This window comes from Crocuta crocuta, unplaced genomic scaffold (genome assembly GCF_008692635.1).
Source record: "Crocuta crocuta isolate KB4526 unplaced genomic scaffold, BGI_CrCroc_1.0 scaffold172, whole genome shotgun sequence".
Classification (NCBI taxonomy): Eukaryota; Metazoa; Chordata; class Mammalia; order Carnivora; family Hyaenidae; genus Crocuta; species Crocuta crocuta.
The window spans coordinates 8,749,756-8,772,608 of NW_027528872.1; the positions used below are offsets into that span (position 1 = coordinate 8,749,756).

General features: G+C 38.0%; 1 protein-coding gene across 1 annotated transcript; it reads left to right on the forward strand.

The window, feature by feature from the left end:
- The first annotated feature begins 12,033 nt into the window (after positions 1-12,033).
- On the forward strand, positions 12,034-12,990 carry LOC144225337 (olfactory receptor 8B3-like). Its single transcript, XM_077756499.1, has one exon. It carries the CDS (start codon positions 12,034-12,036, stop codon positions 12,988-12,990), a length of 957 nt encoding a protein of 318 aa, XP_077612625.1.
- The last annotated feature ends 9,863 nt before the right edge of the window (positions 12,991-22,853 follow it).

Consider the following 22,853-nt stretch of genomic DNA (forward strand, 5'->3'; position numbering starts at 1 on the left):
ATGCACCCCAATGTTTATAGCAGCACTATCAACAATAGCCAAAGTATGGAACAAGCCCAAATGTCCACCGATACATGAGTGGATAAAGAAGATGTGGTGTGTGTATATGTATATATATATGTGTGTGTGTGTATATATATGCACAATGGAGTATTACTTCGCAATTGAAAAGAATGAAATCCTCCCATTTGCAGCTACGTGGATGGAACTGGAAGGTATTATGCTAAGCGAGATTAGTCAGAGAAAGACAAATATTCATATGACTTCACTTATATGAGGACTTTAAGAAATAAAATGAATGACCATAAGGGAAGGGAAGCAAAACTAATATAAAAACAGGGAGGGGGACAAAACATAAGAGACTCTTAAGTATAGAGAACAAACAGAGGGTTGCTGGAGGGATTGTGGGAGGGGGGATGGGCTAAATGGGTAAGGGGCTTAGGGAATCTACTCCTGAAATCATTGTCGCACCATGTGCTAACTAACTTGTTTGTAAATTACAAAAACTAAATAAATTATAGAAAGAAAAAAAAATGTCATGCTTGATTCTCTGCCCAGGCTGAAATCAATGCACGGGCAGGACTGCATTTCCTCCTGGGAAGGCTGTTTCTAAGCTCACTCAGGTTGTTGGCAGAATTCAGTTTCTTGAGATCTCCACATCCTTGCTGGCTGTCTGCTGGGGGTCACTCAGCTTCTAGAGAGGCTGCCTGCGTTCTTTGTCCTATAGCCCCCCCTTCTTCAACCCAGCAATAAATAACACACAAATCCTTCTTGTGTTTTGACTCTCTCTGATATCCCCTTCTGTCACTAGTTGAGAAGAAACTCTCTGCCTTTAAAATGTTTGTGTGGTTAGGTTAGGCCTACCTTGATAATCTCCCTAATTTAAGGTCTGCTATACCGTATAACATAGCACAGTCACTAGAGTGATAGCTCATTATACTTACAGGTTCTATCCACACTCAAATGAGAGAGGATTATAAAAGGAAAAAAGTCATTAGGGAGTCATGTCTTAGAATTCTGCTGACCACACCATCTTCTCTGGAAATCTATTCATACATTTTATATAGAATTACTTACAGAGAATGCAACATTCCCTTGCCTAAAATGCTTCTGCCTCTTTCCCAACGCAAGTGTAAACCCCTCAGCCTGTCACAGAAAGCTCTCTAGAGCTCTCTGCTCCCTTTGTCCACAGCTTTATCCGTCAGGTCTCCACTCCTTGGATTGTACTCTCCAGTAATACTGAGGCGTCTGAAGTTCCTCTCATACATTCTGAGGATTTCTAGGCTCCATGTTGTTTCTGCCTGAAATGACTTCTCCCTTCTTCTTCATTTGAATACCATCTACTCATTCTCCAAGACTCGGTCCTAGCGTCATTTCTGATAGAACATTTCTTCTGACCTCTTCCCCTGTCCCCACTCTCCACACCTAAAGTGCTTTCTCTGTGTGCTGCTGATGCATCTTGTGCATGCTCTCACTTATACACAGTGAGCTTACTCCTGTACCTTCATTACACGTGGACTGTACATTCCTGACGGCAAGGATTCAATCTTACTTTTTTATCTATGCTGCTATTAACAGATCTCCTTCGTCTCCTTCTTTCCTTCCGCCCTCCCCCTCTTCCTTCTTTTCTTTTTCTTTTTTCTCCTTTTCTTTATTTCTTTTTCTCTCATCTTTAACTCCATATTTCCAAATAGCATGCAGTTGCTTCTTGATTGGTGAGAAGCACTCACTTGGGGATCTGACTATTTTTTAAAAGACTTTCATGGAGCTTTCCTATTTTCACCTTTTCCTTCACCTCTACTATCAGAGGTGATTTGTGCCACCACATTCCTGAACATATGGGAGATGACATAGCGTATCATATTTGTATCTACCACACAGCTTAGAATTGAGCTTCCTGGGGACTACTGATTTAGGGTTGTGATGGTTTCCCGTCTCACATTCAGGTCCTTTATCCATTTTAAGTTTATTTTTGTGCATGGTGTGAGAAAATGATCTAGTTTCATTCTTCTGCATGTTGCTGTCCAGTTCTCCCAACACCATCTGTTAAAGAGGCTGTCTTTTTTCCATTGGATACGCTTTCCTGCTTTGTCAAAGATTAGTTGGCTGTATACTTTTGGGTCCAATTCTGAGTTCTCTATTCTATTCCATTGGTCTATGTGTCTGTTTTTGTGCCAATACCATACTGTCTTGATGATGACAGCTTTGTAGTAGAAGCTGGAATGGTGATGCCTCCCATTTTGGTTTTCTTCTTCAATATTACTTTGGCTATTCGGGGTCTTTTGTGGTTCTATACACATTTTAGGATAGTTTGTTCTAGTTTTGAGAAGTATGCTGGTGCAATTTTGATTGGGATTGCATTGAATTGTCTACTACTTTCTTATGGTCATACTGGATAATAACGTACAGTGAAGAGTTTTTACCAATGCAGCATAACCAAGCCTGTATGATATCAACATGACTTATCACTGGTGATGCTAACTCTGATCAATGGTTAAGGTGGTGTCAGTTTTCTTTCTTGTAAATTTACTATTTATCCCTTTTCCTACTAAATTCTTTGGAAGCAAGTCACTAGGTCCAGGAGAGAGGAATTAAGCTCTACGTCCTGGAGAAAAGTTATCTAGATATGTTTTTTTGAAATTTATATGGATTCACGGATATTTACTTTATTCTTTGGGTTATAATACAATAGTGTCATTATTTATTTTGAGGAATCCCTGTAATCAAGGGCAGATAATCAAGTAATCAAGGAATGTTACCGACCATTGTAATTTCTTTATTGATTAACAGCCCTACATTCATTTAAAAAAAACCCGGGCCATTGAGAAACCTCTGAGTTGGCCTTTGAGCAGAATTGCCCTTCTCTGCAAGTCACTGGCCTCAGGGGTAAAGCTCATATTTCTTTCCAATCAAAACTCTTGAGTGTTGGCTTTTTGAGCAAGCCACAAGCAGCTTAACTTGGGTAACACTCAGTAACACTCTCAGTGGAAAGAAGTAGGAAATATGTGTATGCATTCAAACTCTTGGGTGTATATATTTAATTATCTCATATCCATTAATACATATTTAATAGACACCTGAATTAATGCCCGATTTCTCCAACTCTAATCTAGCAACACAGGGCTCATTATAGCCTTCCTCTTCTGCCTAGTTATAACTTATTTTCGCGACAATGGGAAACATGGCTCTATTATCTACCATTTACTTACTTATTTGACTAGATATTTTAAGTTTAAGGTAAACATTGTACTTTAGTTGCTAAAGTTGGTTTTCATAGGAGTACGTTTGCAACTGTTACAGGCATACTGTTATGGGCCGAATGATAATAAATTCTAAATAACAGAAATTTTGTCATACGCAAATGCTTTCCCTGGCTGATCTGCTTTTGATTAATAAACACGGTGCTGCAGTGAGCGTGCTGCCCAAGGGGCCTTCAGGACTCAGCCCCGTGGCTGTTCAGGGAGGCGGAGCTTCAGGTGCGGCCAGCCTGGTCACCGCCACACAGCTGCTCCCACACCCTCCGACACAGCGCCCCCTGCCCGCCCACCCCGCTCTTCCCTCCGCGCAGGGCGGCTCCACTTCTACTCCACTGCACTCGGGGCCAAAAGGGAGCCTCACCGTAGGCTCCTGGGAGCACAGAGACGGGTGCTCCTGGTGTCGCCTGTGCCGGAGCGCAGGGACAGCTTCACTCTTACATTCTCTGGGGAGTCTCCGAAGGCTGGGTCGGCGGGGAAGGTGGCTGCGGGTGCCATGCGGGTCCTGTGCGAGGCTCCGGAGCTTCGGCAGCTGTTAATCCCCAAGGGTGAGGGGCGCCCAGAGGACGAGGTCCATTGCTGGAGAACCGGCAGCCTGAGAGCTCCAGCGGCCGTCTTGGGCCTGGAAAACAGTGTGGAGGCTGCAAGAGGAGTGGGACCCCGGGCACGTGAGACCTCCGCCACGGCCAATGCCTTGTACAGCAGCAACGTGAGAAAGGACTCAAAAGCCACGGCCAGAAGCACCATGGAGTCCCTGCTCCGGCCCACGGCAGCCCTGAGCGAGGCCGCCCACCAGCTGCATGCAGCCTGGCCCCTGACACATCCGACAGGGACGGATGTTCGGCCATCTTCCACTCAGACAGCCTGGGGACACAAGGCCTGCTGAGCGGCACACCGCTCCCTGGCGGCGTGGAGGGGGCGAGTCAGCATGAAGAGCATGTGCACAGAGAAGCGTTGGCAGCCGCTAAGGAGGTCTGGAAAAAGGAGCAGTTTAGTGGCCCGGGGCCGGGGAGGTTGCCGGGGAGGTTGCCGGCAGAGCTGGTTGCAGGCAGTTTTTGAGGGAGGGGTGGAGCTAGGCCCAAAGGACACATCTCTCAGTAAGTACAATAGGGCCAGTGCTGGCAAGGGGGCAGGGCACTGAGGATCCTGAGAGGCTGCCCTGCCAGTGCCAACCAAAGCAGATCTGGCTCGCTCCTCCAGCAAGGCTCCAGCCAGCACCTGGTGAGGTGGAGTGAGAGCACTCGGCTTTGCAGCACGATGAAACCCAATCTGGATGGGTGATGATGATGGGTCCCGGCTCATGAAGTGTCCCGGCATGCCCTGACACATTCACAGGCCCATTCCCAACCATGCCTAGAAAGGGGTTTGAGGAGGCCTGCTGGTTCTTGAACAGGTGAGGACAGGGGACAGAGTATGCTGGTGCCTGAGTCCCACCCCACTGCTCACTGGGGTCCTGGCACCCAGCAGACCCCAACTTCACCGGGTTGTCGCACCCTTTCTTCTTTGTCACAAACCTGCAAAATGTCCTCTTATTTTTCTCGTATCTTTTTCGCTTCCAGAGAGTCACTTTGATTTCGAATGACACACTCTGGCGCTAAATGCTTAGAGGGTTCCCCTGCTGTCGGTTCTAGCGTTGTGAAGTTAGTGTTTCTGTTATCTCTCTCTTCCAGGTATTAACCAGGCCCGACCCTGCTTAGCTTCCGAGATCAGACAAGATTGGGTGCATTCAGGGTGGGATGGCCATCAACGTGTTTCTGTTATTTCTTTTCAGATAGTTTTTGTTTTTGTTTTTTGAAGTGTAAGGAATCATAAGAGCAAAAGGATTTAAGAAACCATGCCACTGAGCAAAGGCAGCAGTTCTGGAGAGGGGAGGATGGTGGACACTTTCGCTCCCTGACAGCTCACTGTCTGGTTACCAAGGCCACCTCTCAGGTAGGGGTGACAGCAGGGACTTTTTTTGGGTAGAAAGAGTCAGGTTTGTTTTTGTGCAGCCTGATATGTGTTGTTCTGAGCAGCCTACTCTAGGCCTGTTATTAAAAGGAAAATGAAGTGGAGCATTCTGTCCATGGGGAGGCCAGAGTTTGGGAGCCCAGCCAGGGCCTACTGTCTGTATCCTCTGACATCTCCTAAAATGTGATTCTTTACATTTTGGTGTTAATACCAAACACAACACACACAAATTGTACACACACACACACACACACACACACACAGAATGATGTACACTTTCATAAAGAGTAATAGTAGGATATCGCTTCTTGGCCTTTTGGCTAAGATCAAGTGAAGAGTAATAGTAGGACATAACCTGTGTTCCCCTTGTCTTTGATTCTTAGACCAACCAAATTCTGGGTGTCCTAGTCTTTATTCTTGGAAGAGGAAGAATGAAAGTCTTGATTTGGTTGGCTTAAAGAAAATTCCAAGATGAATAACATAATAAGATCATAAGATGAACAATATATTACATCATGGTGTATTAACAGTTTTTTACTATTTTCCCCACAAAGAACACCAATTTCAACAATCACCCACAAATGAGAGAGCTTTTGTAGAAGTCCAGAAGTTTAGCAGAGAACTTCCAGCACACTGTTGGAGCAAACTGAAAATCCAAGATTGGATGCATTGAATCCAGTAAGAGGAGTGGTTTCACTTTACCTATGTCCTGCTTCCTCCAAGACAGTACAGCTCAGTGATAAAAGAGGTGTTCTTATAACCTGTGACTTGTGATTTCTCTCACTGGGGACAGTGAGAGCATGTGAGTGAATGCCTGGTTTCCTTAGCTGTGTACGACATTGCCAAAGAGATACACTTCTTTTCATCCTATCCAGATCGCAGAGGTATAGCGTGTGGTTGAACATGGGAATTGTCTGGGAAGGCATCAGGCAGGGCTGTTGGAGGGCATCAAAGGGATGTGGATCCTATTAACTGTGCCATGGAGTACATCAGGAAGGTTGCTAATGAACCACTGGAGATGACTGCAAGTAGTCATAGGCACCCCTTACTCCCACATACCCCTATCCTGTGGATGACGCCCTCCATGTGCTTCCAACAAGAGAGGTTTTGCAGATGGCTTGTGGCCACATGCAGAAAGATGGCCAAACTGCAGGCTGGGGAGAAATCACAACTTGAGCATTCAGTCCAATCTTAAGGAAAGCAAAAAGGAGGCTCTGGACAACCCATCTGGTTTTGCAGGATTGAGTGAAGGCATGCAAGCCTAAGAAAACTACCAGAAGGTGAAACAAGAAGTATGGAGCAGGAATATCCTTAGAAAAGTTCTGAGAAAGCCTCAGAATCACAATCAGGGGTGAAAGAAGGTAATTCTCTCTGAAAGCAAGTCAAAAAGGCTGGAGGAGGTGGCTGCTTCTTCAGATAATAAGATGGTAGCAGTCTTCAAGGAATATGAAAAATCTGTGTGACCTGACACCACCAAAGGAACACAATAATTTTCCAGAAACAGAGCACAAAGAAGTGATAATTTGTGATTTGTCTTATAAAGAATTCAGAATAGCTGTTTTAAGGAAGCATGGTGAGCTACAAGAAAACACATAGAGACAATTCAATGAAATCATGAAAACAATACACAAAATGAGAAGTTTAACAGAGGAAGCATGGTGAGCTACAAGAAAACACATAAAGACAATTCAATGAAATCATGAAAACAATACACAAAATGAGAAGTTTAACAGAGGGATAGAAGTAAAAGAAGAAAACAACTTCTGGGGCTGAAGAATAGAATGGATGAAATGACAAATGTAATAGAGAGCATCAGTATCAGATTGAAATGGGCAGAAGAATGAGTCTGTGGAGTAGAAGACAGGACATTTAAAATGTAGTCAGTGAGAATACAGGAAAAACACGAAAAAGAATAAAGAAAGCCCGCATGGCCTATGGAATACCATTAAGAGAAACACTGTAGACATTATTGGAGTTCCCAAAGGAGAAGGTTGGAAAAAGGGGAAGAAAGCTTGGTTAAAGGAATAATGGCTGAGAACTTCCTAAAACTAGGGAGAGATTTCCACTTCCAACTCATAAAGTTAATAGGTCACCCCAATATTTCAATCCAAAGTGATCTTCTCCAAAACACATTATAATTCAGCTGTCTAAAATAAAAGACAATGGAGAGGACTTTAAAAGAAATCAGAGGAAAACTAACCCTCATATACCAAGGAACCCCCAAAAGGTTATAAGCAGATTTTTGGGGGGGAAGAAACCTTGTAGCCCAGGAGAGAGAGGTATGATATACTCAAAGTGCTGAAAGAAAAAACTGCCAACAATGAATACTTTACATAGTAAACTGTCTTTCAAAAATACAGGTGTGATAAAAACTTTCCCAACAAAAGCTGAGGGAATTCATTACCGCTAGACCTGCTTTATAAGAGATGCTGGAAGGAGTTCTCTGAGCTGAGACAAAAAGACATTAACTAGTACCATGAACATTAGAAAATATACAACACACTGATAAATTTAAATATATTCAGTCAAATTCAGAATACTCTCATACAGCAATATGGTGGTTAACTACTTAACACTAGTAAAGGTTAAATGACAAAAATATTTAAAAATAACTATAGCTACAATAATTTGTTAATGGATTCACAATATAAAAATGTAAATTATGACATCAATAACATAAAATATGAGAAGGGAGCAAAAGGATAAAGTTTTTGTATGTTATTGAAGTTAAGTCGTTATCACCTTAAAATAGACTGTAATGTCTATAAGATATTTTATGTAAGTCTCATAGTAACAACAAAGTGAAACCTACAGCATATATATAAGGATAAAGAGAAGGGAATTGGAGCATACTATCATAGAAAATCAAGTCACAAATGAAGACAGCAAGAGACAAAGAGAAGAACAAGACGGCCAGAAAACAATTAAGAAGGTATTAGTAAGTCCCCATCTATCAATAATTACTTAAAATATAAATGGTTTAAATATTCTAATCAAAAGGCATAGAGTGGCTGGATGGGTAAACAAACAAGCAAACAAACAAGCCTAACTATATCTTGCCTATAAAAGACTTACTTCAGCTTTAAGGACACACATAGATTAAAATGAGGGGATGGGAAAAGATATTCCATGCAAGTTAAAACCAAAAACAGCAGGGATGGCTATTCTATATCTGATTAAACAGACTTAAAGAGGATCGTGATATCATGATGATAATATGATGCAGAGAGGACATTAGAACTGATATTGCAGTAATACAAAGGATCATAAGAGACTATTATAAACAATTATATGCAAATTGGTTAACCTAGAAGAGATGGATATATTTATAGAATCACCCGGCCCATTTTTAAGAAATAGAAAGATAAATAACAAGTGAAGACATTGAATCAATAATCAAAAACCTCCCAAGAAGGAAAAGTCCAGGACCTGATGGTTTCACAGGTGAATTTTGGCAAACATATAAAGAAGTAATACCAAACTTTAAATTCTTCCAAAAATTTTAGGGAGAGAACACTGTCAAGTTCATTGTGCAAGACTGGAATTATCCTATGCCAGGCAAGGACACTATAAGAGAAGAAAACTATAGACTACTATCTCTGATGAATGTTAATGGAAAAACTCCCAATAAAATTCTAGTAAACTATATTTAACAGCATATTAAGACAATCATATACCATGATCAAGTGGGATTTATTCATGGATGGTTCAACATATGCCAATCAATAAATGTGATACCCCAGATTAATAGAAGATAGAAATCATATGATCATCTCAATAGATGCAAAATTTCAACATCCTTTCATGATAAAAAAAAAAGGACAGGAGATGGACATGAAAGAACTTTTGGGAGTGATGGAAATGCTTTAGATCTTGACTATTGTGTCAGTTACATGACTATATTATTTTTGAAAGTCATTGAACTGTACTCTTAAAATGGGTACATTTTATTGTATTCAAATGATATCACAATAAAATTTATTTAAAAAGAAAAAAGTGCAAGAAGAACCAGTCTCACTGTGATCTTCTTGCCCCTGAAACATTTTCCATAAATAAAACATTTAGTTTTGTATTAAACAGCAACCTCATTATTTTTAAATTACTACAGAAGATTTGACTATCTGGTCATGATAACATGATCATGATTATGATCACTTACTGCATACCATGTGATCAGATTATCTAGCTCTACACATGTAACACAAACACACAATATATATAAAACTGCTGAAAGCTGAAAACATCTGTACTCCTGTATCCTGTTAATATTATTATACCAATGTCAGTTTCCTGGTTTTGCTATTGTGCCACAGTTGTTAAAGACATTACTACCGCTAGGCTAAAGACATTACTACCGGGTGGCTCAGTCAGTTAAGCGTCCAACTTCAGCTCAGATCATGATCTTGCAGTTGGTGAATTTGAGCCCCGAATTGGGCTCTGTACGGACAGCTCAGAGCCTGGAACCTGCTTTGGATTCTGTGTCTCCATCTCTGTCTGCTACTCCCCCGCTCATGCTCTGTTTCTCTTTCTATCAAAAACGAATAAACATTGAGAAAAAAAAAAGATATTACCATAACAGGAAGCCAGGAGGGTTTCAAGCAACTGCATGCATTACTTTTGCAATTTCCTGTGAATCTATAAAATTTCAGAATAAAGAAAAATTAGATTCCTTCTCACCGGCATAATCCTAAATTAATACATAATTGGGAATTCTAAAGTCATATTTTCTTGAAATGAAGCTTAACAGTGATTTTTCTTATAGATTTGATATAATCTGTTAAAAGCAAAGACATATTAAGCCAGAACAACCCAAGGTAATTAAATTTCCATGAAATAATGGATCATTCTTATATTAAATAATTTTTTTATTAAGTAATTTCTGAAATAATTAAAAATTATTTTCTTTATATTTCTATAATTTGCATACACACTGAATATTTAAAAGGAACTCAAATGTTTTAAAAGAGTAAAATAGGGGTACCTGGGTGGCTCAGTTGTTTGGGCTATCGACTTTAGCTCAGGTCACGATCTTGCAGTGTGTGAGTTCGAGCCCTGTTTTGGGCTCTGTGCTGACAGCTTGGAGTCTGGAGCCCGCTTTGGATTCTGCTTCCTCTGTTTCTGTCCCTCCCCTGTTCAAGCTCTGTCTCTCTCTCTCAAAATTAAATAAACATTAATAAAATTAAAAATAAAAAAATAAAAGGGTTAAATAAATAAACTTTACTGAAGTGTTCGTAAATCTTTATGAACTTAAATCCTTAAAACTAATATGTTACTTAGAATTATAAGTAGAGAGATTTTCAATGACATTAATTATTTGAAACTTTATAGAGGACAGCATTAGATCCTTTCTCATATGCCCTAAGGAATTTATCATCTCTGATGGGAAATTAACATTTACTCTCACAATTAGGATATAAGCACAGACACCAGTTCCTTCCCTACAGAGCTTATCAAGATGGGAAGGTCCTAGGGGAGACTCACACCTGGATTTCTAATCGGACCCAAAAATACATAATCTTTGAACAAATGCATTGAGCTCTGACACAGTGGCTCCCGGTGTTAAGTGTATAGTTGCCCTTCATATTTTCTCAGTAAATGTATAATGACAAGTTTGATCTACAGCCAAGAATGACTCCTGGAACATTCAGACATCTCAACAACCAGTGAGATCTATGCTATAACTGTTTTGCCAGTAAAGGAAGAAGAAAACTCTGTGACTATATCTGCTCAGCCTTGATATCCTAAAAGCCAGTTCTTCTTCTGGTAGAGGTGAAACATACCTACAGGGTCAGCATGGTTATTGCAATGGAAAGAGAGTGAGATAATCAAATTTATATTTACCTTTCATCCTCTCTGTTCTTCTAAAATGAGGAAAAATATTTATACTGCATAACAAGAAACTCAAAAGTATAGAGCTCTGGCTATATACTGCCTACCTTATTCTAAGCATACCCTCTGTGTTGGCTTCATCTTCAGTCTGGTAGCAAGGTAGCTATAGCAGTACCAAGTGACACATCTAGCATATAGCAACATCAGAGGGAAAGATTTATCTTTCTTAAGATTAAGTTTCAAATTGAAATACACATATAAGAGTTTATGTGTTATAAGCATGCAGCTTGATACATGTTCAGAAACTTAACAACTAAATAATCAGTATCCACATTGGTTAGGTTTTTCTTTCATGCCTTATCACAAAACCAAAGAAAGCACACCCACCTTTCTTTATTCATTATCTGTCCAGCTAGGATGGAATAGAGAAGCAGAATATGTACAAACACTGAGTTTATGATGAATTATAAATCTTAGGCTACCAAAGTTCTCCTCAATACTTGTTATTGATTATTGATTTCATGGATTCTTGCAGTAAGTTATTTGCAAAGATTATAGACTGCTAGGGACTCTCTTCTAGTAAACAGAATTATGATATGGTCTCTGCCCAAGAGAAATCCTCTTTTATGATAGTCATCACAGGGGAATTGAAGTATCTGGTAGGATAATGGAAACATAGCAACTAGGAAATGAAGGATCAGATGAGTGGGAGGGAGAAATGGGGGATACCTCCCTACTAAAGCTCACCAGCAGGTAGGCTTAATCCTCAGCTACTCCATCCCTATGTCTTCTAGTAAAGACAAGAGGAGTTGTTTATCACATGCAGCTCATGCAACAAAAGACAGTGATTCTAATGTCAGCTATGTATAGCAGTCCATTTGGACCCTGTGAAGCAAAGGAGGACTTATTTCTGCTGGTCTGAGTCTTCTGGTTATAAATGAGAGCATATAAGAAGAGAGCTGGGGTCTCTAATGGGATTTTCTTCTGTTCTCACAGATTTATGAAGAGGAGAATACTGGTTAGAAATGACTCCTTAGTGACTGAATTTCTTCTTGCTGGCTTAACAGACCGTCCAGAGCTCCAGCAACCCCTCTTTTCCCTGTTTCTGATGATCTACATTGTCACCATGGTGGGCAACCTTGGCTTGGTCATTCTTATTGGTCTAAATTCTCACCTCCATACCCCCATGTACTATTTCCTCTTCAACCTATCCTTCATTGATCTCTGCTACTCTTCTGTTTTCACCCCCAAGATGCTGATGAACTTTGTGTCAAGGGAGAATATCATCTCCTATGTTGGCTGCATGACACAGCTGTTTTTCTTTCTCTTCTTTGTCATCTCAGAATGCTATATGTTGACCTCCATGGCCTATGATCGCTATGTGGCCATCTGTAATCCACTGCTGTATAAGGTAACCATGTCCCATCAGGTCTGTTCCTTGCTGGCTATTGCTGCCTATACGATGGGGTTCGCTGGAGCCTCTGCCCACACAGGCTGCATGCTCAGACTAACCTTCTGCCATGTTAATGTCATCAACCATTACCTGTGTGACATTCTTCCTCTCCTGCAACTCTCTTGCAGCAGCACCTATGTCAATGAGGTAGTAGTTCTGATAGTCGTGGGCATTAACATCACAGTACCCAGTTTTACCATCTTGATTTCTTACGTCTTTATCCTCGCTAGCATTCTTCATATCAAATCTGCTCAAGGAAGATCAAAAACCTTCAGTACCTGTAGCTCTCACATCGTTGCTATTTCTCTTTTCTTTGGGTCAGCAGCATTCATGTATCTTAAATATTCTTCTCCTGGATCTATGGAGCAAGGGAAAGTTTCTTCGGTTTTCTATACTAATGTGGTGCCCATGCTCAATCCCCTGATCTACAGTTTGAGGAACAAGGATGTCAAAATTGCACTGAGAAAAGTCTTGATTAAAATCCAAAGGAGAAACATGTTCTAATTGGAAGTGGCAATAATATAAAGAAGTTCAATTTTTTATATTATAATTATTGGTGTTTTTCAAGGTGAGAATGTGTTCATAAGCATGTTGTTTCTAGAGATTGTGTTTTGTGTGGTTTAACAGACTTGCTTATCATGTTCCTGATAGCTGATCTCGTCTCATTTTTCCTTCTGTATCTCTATTACCTTGTGCAAATAACTAGTAAATTACATAAATAAATTACTACATAAATAATTATTTCTAAATAGAAATAATGCACTAATATTTAAAATAGCTTTTATACTACTTTTGTCTCTGGGCTATTCCTAATATGGACAAATATGATTAGTTTTATCAGTTACATTAAGCTGATATTAGAGCTCACTGATCTAGATACAGAAATCACAAACACTACAAGAGCTCTCATTCTTAACAATCATTACTGGTATAGGCAGCAGCATTCAAAGAAATGCATTTCAAATTGTGTATAAAGATTAAAGTAGGATCAGATCCTTCCAGTATTGTCCTGTTGTTCTATTTTTCTTGTCACTTTTTCTGTTATTATTCTGACTTTCTTTCTATTCTTTGGTAATGGCAAAATCTACAGCACACACTGCCTGCTTCTGAGAGTATCTATCAGGGCATTGTATTTAATAGCTAAGAGAATACATAGACTCCATTGTTCATCGTCAATCATAGCAGTAAGAGGGGATGATTAGAGAAATAATACATACATATCTCAGGTTCCTAGTAAGGGAGGATTGGGTGGGTGGCTTACTATATTATAAAAGTTGCATTCTATATCATCTAAAATAATACCAAGTATTTGAAAAAGAGCATACAGTTCTTACTGTAAATTTTAAAATTTATCACCTTAAGGAAAATGTTACACATAGTATTAGGGGGAACATTTTAGCCATTGTTTTACTCATCCAGTGAAGTTTATCATGAAGAAAAGGTGTATGTTAATAGAAACAAACTATATTCCTAGCAACATTCTGTGAATTTACTAAAACCTTGTCTCACCAATAAGATACTAAATATATTTAACCAGTTGCTTTTTCATATAATTTTCCTACTTCCCCAATGCTTTTCCCATTTGTGTATTTAGGATATTAAATATAGTGGAAGTTAAGAAATACCTCTTACCTGTTATTCATGTGTTTGAATAACAACAATAATAAATTAAATGTTATAATAAATAATAAAGTATAGAGCTTAATTATAAAACACACACACTAGTTTTCTGTAAGTCTCAGTATATCTGCTGAACAATATATTGTTTAAAATATTAAACTTTATACATTTTTACACAAATAAATTTTACTTACAAACATAAAATATTTCAAATTTTGTTTAATAAAGTCTAGTTTGTATATAGTAAAATATACAAATATGAAGCATACACCTTGATGACTTTTTGCCTCAGTATAAATTCATTTAATCACCACCCAGAAAAAGATACAGAGCATTTCCATGAGCCCAGAAACTTTCTTCATTCCCCTTTCAACAGCAACCCCCATCTACCTCTTGAAATGAAACATTGCTCTGATTTCTATCACTTCAGAGTGGTTTGTCTGTTTTTAAAAATCTTAAAAATAAAATCAGACCGTTTATATGTTTGTGTCTACCTTCCTCACTTAACATAATCATTTTTGTGTTTTAACCATTTTATTTTCTGAGAAGTATCTCATTGATTGTATTTTCCACAGTTTACTTACCTATTCTCTTATTGGAATTTGGTTATTGTAAATAAAACTTGAATAAATATTTAAGTACAGTTTTTTAACATTGTACTAATTTCTCTGGATATATGGTTAGCAGTGGAGTATCTGGATCAGTACATGTATGTGTATCTATATTTGGAAAACACCAACTGTTTTCCAAAGTACTTGTATGATTTTACTCTCTTAACAGTAGTGTATGAAAGTTCCAATTGTTCTACATCCACATGTACACTTGATATTGTAAGTCTTATTAATTTTCGTCATTCTGGTGTGCATACAATGGTATCTCATTATAGTTTGAATTTGCATTTTCCTTAGGACAAAGAATGCTAAAATAAAGCTTTTCAGATTTATTAATATATCTGGGCCTGTATTGCTTCTTGGAATGATAACTGTTAAAACACTGCTTATTTATACAGATTAGAAAACAAATAAAGCTGTCTTTGTTTTCAGATGACATGGTTATCTCTATAGAATCTCAGGGGTACCTGGGTGGCTCAGTCGGTTGAGCATCTGACTTCGGCTCAGCTCACCATCTCGTGGTTTGTGGGTCCGAGTCCTGCATCAGGCTCTGTGCTGACCACTGGCTCAGAGCCTGGAGCCTGTTTCAGATTCTGTTTCTCCCTCTCTCTGACCCTCCCCTGTTCTTGCTCTCTCTCTCACCCTGTCTCAGAAATTAAGAAAACATTAAAAAATTGATAGCAACAACTACAAAAACAAACCAACAAACAAAACCTCCTGGAATTAGTAAGTGACTATATGAAAGTCACAGGATACAGAGTTAACATATAAAAGTTAATTTATTTCCTATATATCAGTAATTGGATAATTGGAATTTGAAATGAAAACGAAATACTTATTCATATTAGTGCCTCTGTCACCACCTCCAGTGAAGAAGAAATACCTAGTTATAAACATAAAAATATTTATAGGATCTAGATGTGAAAAACTACAAAGTTTTAACAAACATAATCAGAAAGATTAAAATAAATGGAAAGATATTCTATGTTAATGGATTGGAATACTCAATAACATTAAGATGTCAATTCTTCTTAACTTCGTCTATGGATTCAATGTGACCCCCATCAAAATGCCAGCAAAGTTTTGTGGATATCAACAAACTGATTTTAAAGTTTATGTGGAAAGGCAAAAGACCCAGAATATCAAATACAATAATGAAGGGGAAAAAAGTTGTAGGACAGACACTATCCAATACAAGACTAACTATAAAGTTATAGTAATCACGACTGTGATGAAAGAAAAGACACATAGACCACTAGACCAGAAGAGAGAGCCCAGGAAAAAACATACAAAATATGGTCAACTGATTATTGACAAAGGAACAAAGGCAAATCAGTTGAGAAATAGTAGTCTTTTTAACAAATGATGTTGGAAAAATCAGATATCCATATGCAAAAACATGCATTTAGACATAAACCTTATGCCTTCAAAACAAACCAACCTCAAAATAGATCATCAACCTATTGTAAACTACAAAATTCAAAGTGTAAACTGCAAAACCTCTGAAGGAACTCATATGAGAGAACTTAGGTGAATTTAGGTGAATTTTGTTTTCTTGATGAGTTTTTAGATAAAGTAACGAAAGCATAATTCATGAAAAAAATTGATAAACCAAAGTTTATTAAAAAAAAAATCTCTGGAAACAATATTGTTAAAAAAAGGAAAGTCAAGTGCAGAATTGGCAAAGCACAGATCTGAGAAAGTACTTGTATCCACAGTATACAAAGAATTCTAAAACTCAACTGTAAGAAAACAGACAACTGAAAGAATGAGATAAATATCTGAATGAACACCTCACCAGAAAAGATATGCAGATGAAAAATAAGGATTTGAGAAATTGCTTGACTTTATTTGTTTTTAGGGAATTTTCAATTAAAATAACAACGAGATACCACTGCAAACCTACTACAATGACTAAACTTGAGACACTGGCAGTACTAAATGCTGGCAAAGATGTGGAGCAGTGGGAACTTTCATTCATTTCTGGTGTTAATGCAAAGTGGTACAGCTACTTTGGAAAATAGTTGGGCAGTTTCTTATAAAAGTAAACACAGTCTTAGCTTACAATCCAGCAATCATGCTTCTTGATATTTCCCAATTGATTTGAAAATTTTGTGTCTATACAAAAACCTTCACATGAATGTTCATACCGGCTTTATTTATGATTGCCCAAAACTGGAAGCAAACAAGATGTTCTTAAAAAACGGAATGGATAAACTTTGATATATCTGTATAAGCGAACATTATTTAGAGATAAAAAAAAATGAACTATGATGCCATGAAAAACCATGTAGGAGTGTTGAAAACATATTTCCAAGTGAAAATGCCAGTCTGTAAAGGCTAGCAAGTGTATGTTTCCAACTGTATGATGTTCTGGAAAAAGTAAAGCTATAGAGACAGTAAAAAGATCAGTAGTTGTCAGGTTTTTGGAGGGTGTAGGGAGGAATGAATAAAAGAAACATTGGGGATTTTTGGGACAGTGAAACTATTCTGTATGACACTGTCACGATAGGGAAGTGACATGTACTTTTCAAAACCCATAGGTCATTACAGTACAAAGAATGAAGCTTAATGTATTGAAGTCTAAAAACTTGTTTAGGAAGTCCTTGCAATCCCAGGAAGGAACACAAATAATAAACAGGGACTCTTAGTGCATTACAAAATTGTGAAACACTTCAGTGAAGGAGAAGGGGAATAAAAGCTAGAAATGAATGAAGTTTGTAAGACTAAAAGCAAAGGAACTGCACATAAGCACTGTACTCTAGTGGGTGAAGTTGGTTTCTATTGGGGGTATAAGTTAAGAATTCTGATACTGCACATACATACTGGAATTGAACAATTAGGTAAATGGATGTTGGAAAGAGGGAAGCCAGGTTTTTTGCTGTTGGAATTGAATTTAATTTACAAATAAGTGGAATTAAAGGAGGCTAGAATGATGGATGTGTGAATAGATAAGAGTTGTAAACATTAGTACAAACTTATATTTAGCTTAAAGATGGTTACATATGTATATACATTTGTTAGTATACATATTTCTTTCTTTTGTCAACTGAGAGGGCCTTAAAAGAATGACACCCACATAGCAACAAGCACAACTAGCATTGAGATCTTGGTTTCTAATACCATTCCCTAATGCAAAGAACTTAATATCATTTCCTGGAGAAATGACTGATTATACAACAAGGGCAGGAGATAAACAAGATGAGCCTGGAGCATCTTGTAATGCTACAGAGTAAGGAAGTGCTACAAACACACCACACACACACACACACAAATGGATACACACACAGTGGGGGTATTCCAAAACAGCATTGGAGCCAACAGAAAGAGCTCTACTGGAAAATTTGAGTTAAAAGTATATGTTGGGTTATAATCCAGTGTATGAAGTAAATATCCATATGGTCAAGTTGATATAAATAAATAATTTAACAAATTAATAACTTCTTACTCCTTAAATGTGGGCTGCTCATAGTAACTCCTTCCTAAAAAGTACAGAGTGGAAGGTGAGTGCAGAGGACATGACTTTACAGTGGAGAAACCTGACAAACACTATGTCAGCCTCATGATCAAAGTCACAATGAACATTCATAAATCATAAGGGTAGTATACATTCTTGATAAAATGTGATAAAAATGGCATTACCTCTGTGATCTGTGTCTCCCAAGCCCATAATCTCAATGTAATCATTACAAAATCATCAAATTCCAATAGAGAAACACCCTCTAAAATACCTGACAAGTATGCTTCAAAACTGTAAGGTTATTAAGAACAAAGAAAGTGTGAGAAACTGTCTCAGTCAACAGGACCCTACAGAGACATAACAAGTAAGTGTAGTATGGGACCCTGGTAAGAAAAAAAGACATTATGTAAAAGCCAAATCTAAGTAAATTATGGACTTTAAAAAGAATGCCTCAATATTGGTACATTTTTGTAATGAATGTACCATATGATTGCAAAATGTTAGTATTAGGGCCAACTGTGTGCCAAAAGGATGTATGACAACTTTGTATTGTCTGGTCAGTTTCTCTGTAAATAGAAAACTCTTTTTAAAAGTAAGGTCTACAATGGAACAGAATTGAGAACTCAGAAGTGGACTCAAAAGTATACAGCCAACTAATCTTTGACAAAGCAGGAAAGAAGATCCAATGGAAAAAAGAGCCTTTTTAACAGATAGTGTTGGGAGAACTGTACAGCAACATGCAGAAGAATGAAACTAGATCATTTTCTCACACCATGCACAAAAATAAACTCAAAATGGATAAAGGAAACTATCAACACCCTACAGGAGAAAGCAGGAAACAACCACAGCAACTTCTTACTTGACACATCCCCAAAAGCAAGGGAATCAAGAGCAAAAATAAACGATTGGGACCTCATCAAGATCAAAAGCTTCTGCAAGGCAAANAACACACTTTAAAAAAATAAAAGATCTAATTTTTTCTTGTGATTCAGTTATGATAAAAATAAATAAATAAAAGTAAGGTCTAGGGGCACCTGGGTGGCTTAGTCAGTTAACTGTCCAACTTTCACTCAGGTTATGATCTTACAGTCTGTGGGTTTGAGCCCTGCATTGGTCTCTGTGCTGACAGCTCAGAGCCTGGAGCCTCCTTCAGATTCTGTGTGTCTCTCTCTCTGCCCCTTCTCCACTGGTGCTCTGTCTGTCTCTCTGTCTCAAAAAATAAATACACCTTAAAAAAATTTTTTAGAGTAAGGTCTAAAGCATTCTTAGGAGATATTGTGTGTTCAGTTCCAGAGCACCACAATAAAAGGAACATTGCAATAAAAAAATAAGGTTTAAAAATATTAAAAAGATGACACAAGAACTTAGGGCATACAGCAAAGCCAGTCCTCAGGAAAAGATTAAAGCTACAAATATTATCTGAAAGATGTTCTCCCTACATTGGGAGGCAAAAATCATTCTTATCACCCGTGGGAAGTCTGTACAAAGAAGCCTTGTTAAACCTTCCTTCTAGTTTCTTCTCCACAAATAGCTACCCTACCTAAAGCCCCTTTGCCATGTCCTGTTTCCACAATTCGCTACTCTTTGTCCAGCTTGTAATTGTAAGCATTTGGCTCTAAGTGATTTCTTTTGGTTTTCATGTTTCTTGTGATGACTTCCATGCACAGTAAGTGATGAGTCACTAAATTCTACTCCTGAAACCAGTATTTCACTATATGTTAACTAACTAGAATTTAAATAAAAATTTGAAAAAAAATAATTAAAAGGTGGATGTTTTTTCCCTCCTAATCTGTCTTGGGTCAGTTTAATTCTTAGACCCAGCTGGAGACCATAGTAGGGCAGAAGAGAAATTTTTCCTCCTCTCCAGAATACAGTCTTTATAATTTTACATACTTACATATGTGCCAATAACTTACAATTAGAATAGTTTTGTATGTTTAAAATTTTGTGTTTTAATACGGTGTCTTGTCTTTTGAATTTTTTAATTCAAATTTCATATTTGGTATTTATTCTTGTTCATATATGGAGTAGTTGTTGATATACTTTCATTCGGCTTGCCGGGGTCTGTGGTACCTGCTCAGATCACCTGACACTTAGATGACTCTGACCCCATGCCTCTCACACTATCTCTGTTGCCCTCTCTGTTGTTAAAGTTGGCCTGCCTTTTTGCTTTTTCACCTTTTCTGAAACCCATGCACCTTTATTGAGATCCAGAACATGTTGTTCTGTCTATACTGAAGTGGGTATTTACCTATGGAAAAGCTGTGATAAACTGCAGACACCTGCTGAGGTCCGGATGACCTATGGATTTTCTCCTTAGAATACGGTCATCTGAACAGCAGCTTCTGTGTTAACCGGGAGGTTATTAGAAATACAAAATCTAGTGCCCCACTCCAGATTTACTGAATTAGATTCTGTTTTCCTTTTCCTTCCTGGCACTTGAAGATTTAATTTTCTTTTTTATTACTTCAGTTATATATTTAAATTTATTATTTTTAATGTTTGTTTATTTTTGAGAGAGAGAGAGAGACAGAGCATGAACAGTGAGAGGGAGACACAGAATCCGAAGCAGGCTCCAGGCTCTGAGCCATGAGCACAGAGCCCGATGCAGGGCTCAAACCTACAAGCTGTGAGATCATGACCTGAGTGAAGCTGGGCACTTAACTGACTGAGCCACCCAGATGCCCCGATTTTTACATTTAAAAAAATATTGGCTGGGGTGCCAGGGTGGCTCAGTCGGTTAAGTGTAGGACTCTTGATTTTGGCTCAGGTCATGATCTCATGGTTCAGTTTGTAGGATTGAGCCTCACGTAGGGCTCTGTACTGTTAGTGTGGAATTCTCTCTTTCCCTCTCTCTGCCCCTGCTCCTCTCTTTCTCTCTCTCAAAATAAAGTTTTAAAAAACTTTAAAAATATTAAAAAATACACTATCTAACATTTCTAGATATTTATAGAAGGTTAGCTCAGTGTGACATCATCCTGCAAATTAAAAATCTATTTAGTCAAAAATAAATTTTCCTTTTCTGCATCTTAATGAGAATATATTAGAAGGCTAAATTACCATTCACTTTGACAAATTGGAACATGCTGGGCTTAAGTTACTAGAAAGGAGTCAAGAGATGTTCCGGATAGGTCTCATGAAAGGGGCGACCATTTGACATACTTTGTTATAATTGAATTAGGCTAAGGTGATTGTTAAGTAGATGGGACAAAAGACATGAATGAGATAGTTTTGCAATGTAAGGATAAGTTCAGAGTCCCTCTACACTCATTCTGTATTTGCACATATTAACACTGGTTGTTATTAAAGGTGAAAGAATGACCTTCAGCTCTGGCTTAGAACCTTGGTGATAAAACTTTTCTTGCAATGTGACTTGATATAATATGAACTTGGAGTGTTTCTGGTTTTTACATCACCTAAATAAGACTCCTTAACATTTCTATAGAAAACAGATATTTTAATGAATCTCCCAGGTCCTCATCACTGCTGCAGCCCAAGGAATGCCTATTTTGTGGGACATATTTCAAATTACCTTGAGGAATGTTTAGTCCCTTTGTAATTTTGAGGAGTCTGAGAATAATAATCAGGACTCATTTTAGTAATGGTTTGGTTTTATATTATCTTAAGTATAAATTCCATATGGAGGAATTTCTAAATATTTTTCTTGACTTCTGTTCTTTTTCTCTTTACTCTTTCACTGCGTTTACATATGTGGCTTTAACCTTTACAGAATTAATCTCCAATTTTTTTTTTCATATTCTGATCTGTGTCTTGAACTTCATTTAGCCTTAGGTAAGCTGTATACTTCTACTTGGACATCCAGTTGGCAACTGAAATTCACCATGTTCAAAATGGAATGTATATGTCTACGAATATTTCTACTCATCCTGAGTTCTCTCTGTTTATAGCAACACCATTATTTATCCAAATCCCTATGCTAGCACCTTTGGGAATTTCTTGCCTATTTCTATTCCCTGTCTGTGAAGTCCTGATGAATCTTTCCTTGAAACATCTCTTGCACTATATTTATTATTTATTTATGTGATTATTATATATTTACTTATTTTAATATTATAATTGCCTCTCACAAAAGCAGCTCATCCTGCTTCCAGTTACTCTTATACCAGTCCATCATGCTGGCCTTCATAATATTAATCCTTCCACATTTATACTTTGATCTTTTCTATCCTGTGAGAACATAGGAATTAAAATCTTGAGTGTCTTAATGACCTCACCTAATAACCTGACCTTGATTTTGGCATTTGGAAGCTTCCTATACTGATCCAAATCTGACTTTTGACCTGACTCCATGCTGCAGTCCAGAAGGGGAGACATTGGGACTTCTCTGAGAGTCTGTGAAAGTAAGTCCTCTATGTGACATTCAGAGAGAAAGAAAATTACGTTCTTTTTTTAAGCTCAGTAACTCTTCTCTGGATAGTATCTAAGAGTTCAGCAGTGGCCTTTACTAGTCTTAATGAGATTTTTTTCTGCCCACAAGCATTGATACTACATAAGCCTTTGCCTATGTGGCAAGAATTCTGTTCTAGTATCCACTATAAATTCCAGGAAATATAGGAGAGGGATCTTCATTCATCTATTCTTCTATTATACAAATATTTGTTGAACACTTAGGTGCTACATGGATAGCACTGGAGAAAATAGACACAATCCATTTG

Excerpts from the sequence above, each read along its gene's own strand:
- LOC144225337 (XM_077756499.1), top strand. The coding sequence starts at position 12,034 with ATGAAGAGGAGAATACTGGTTAGAAATGACTCCTTAGTGACTGAATTT.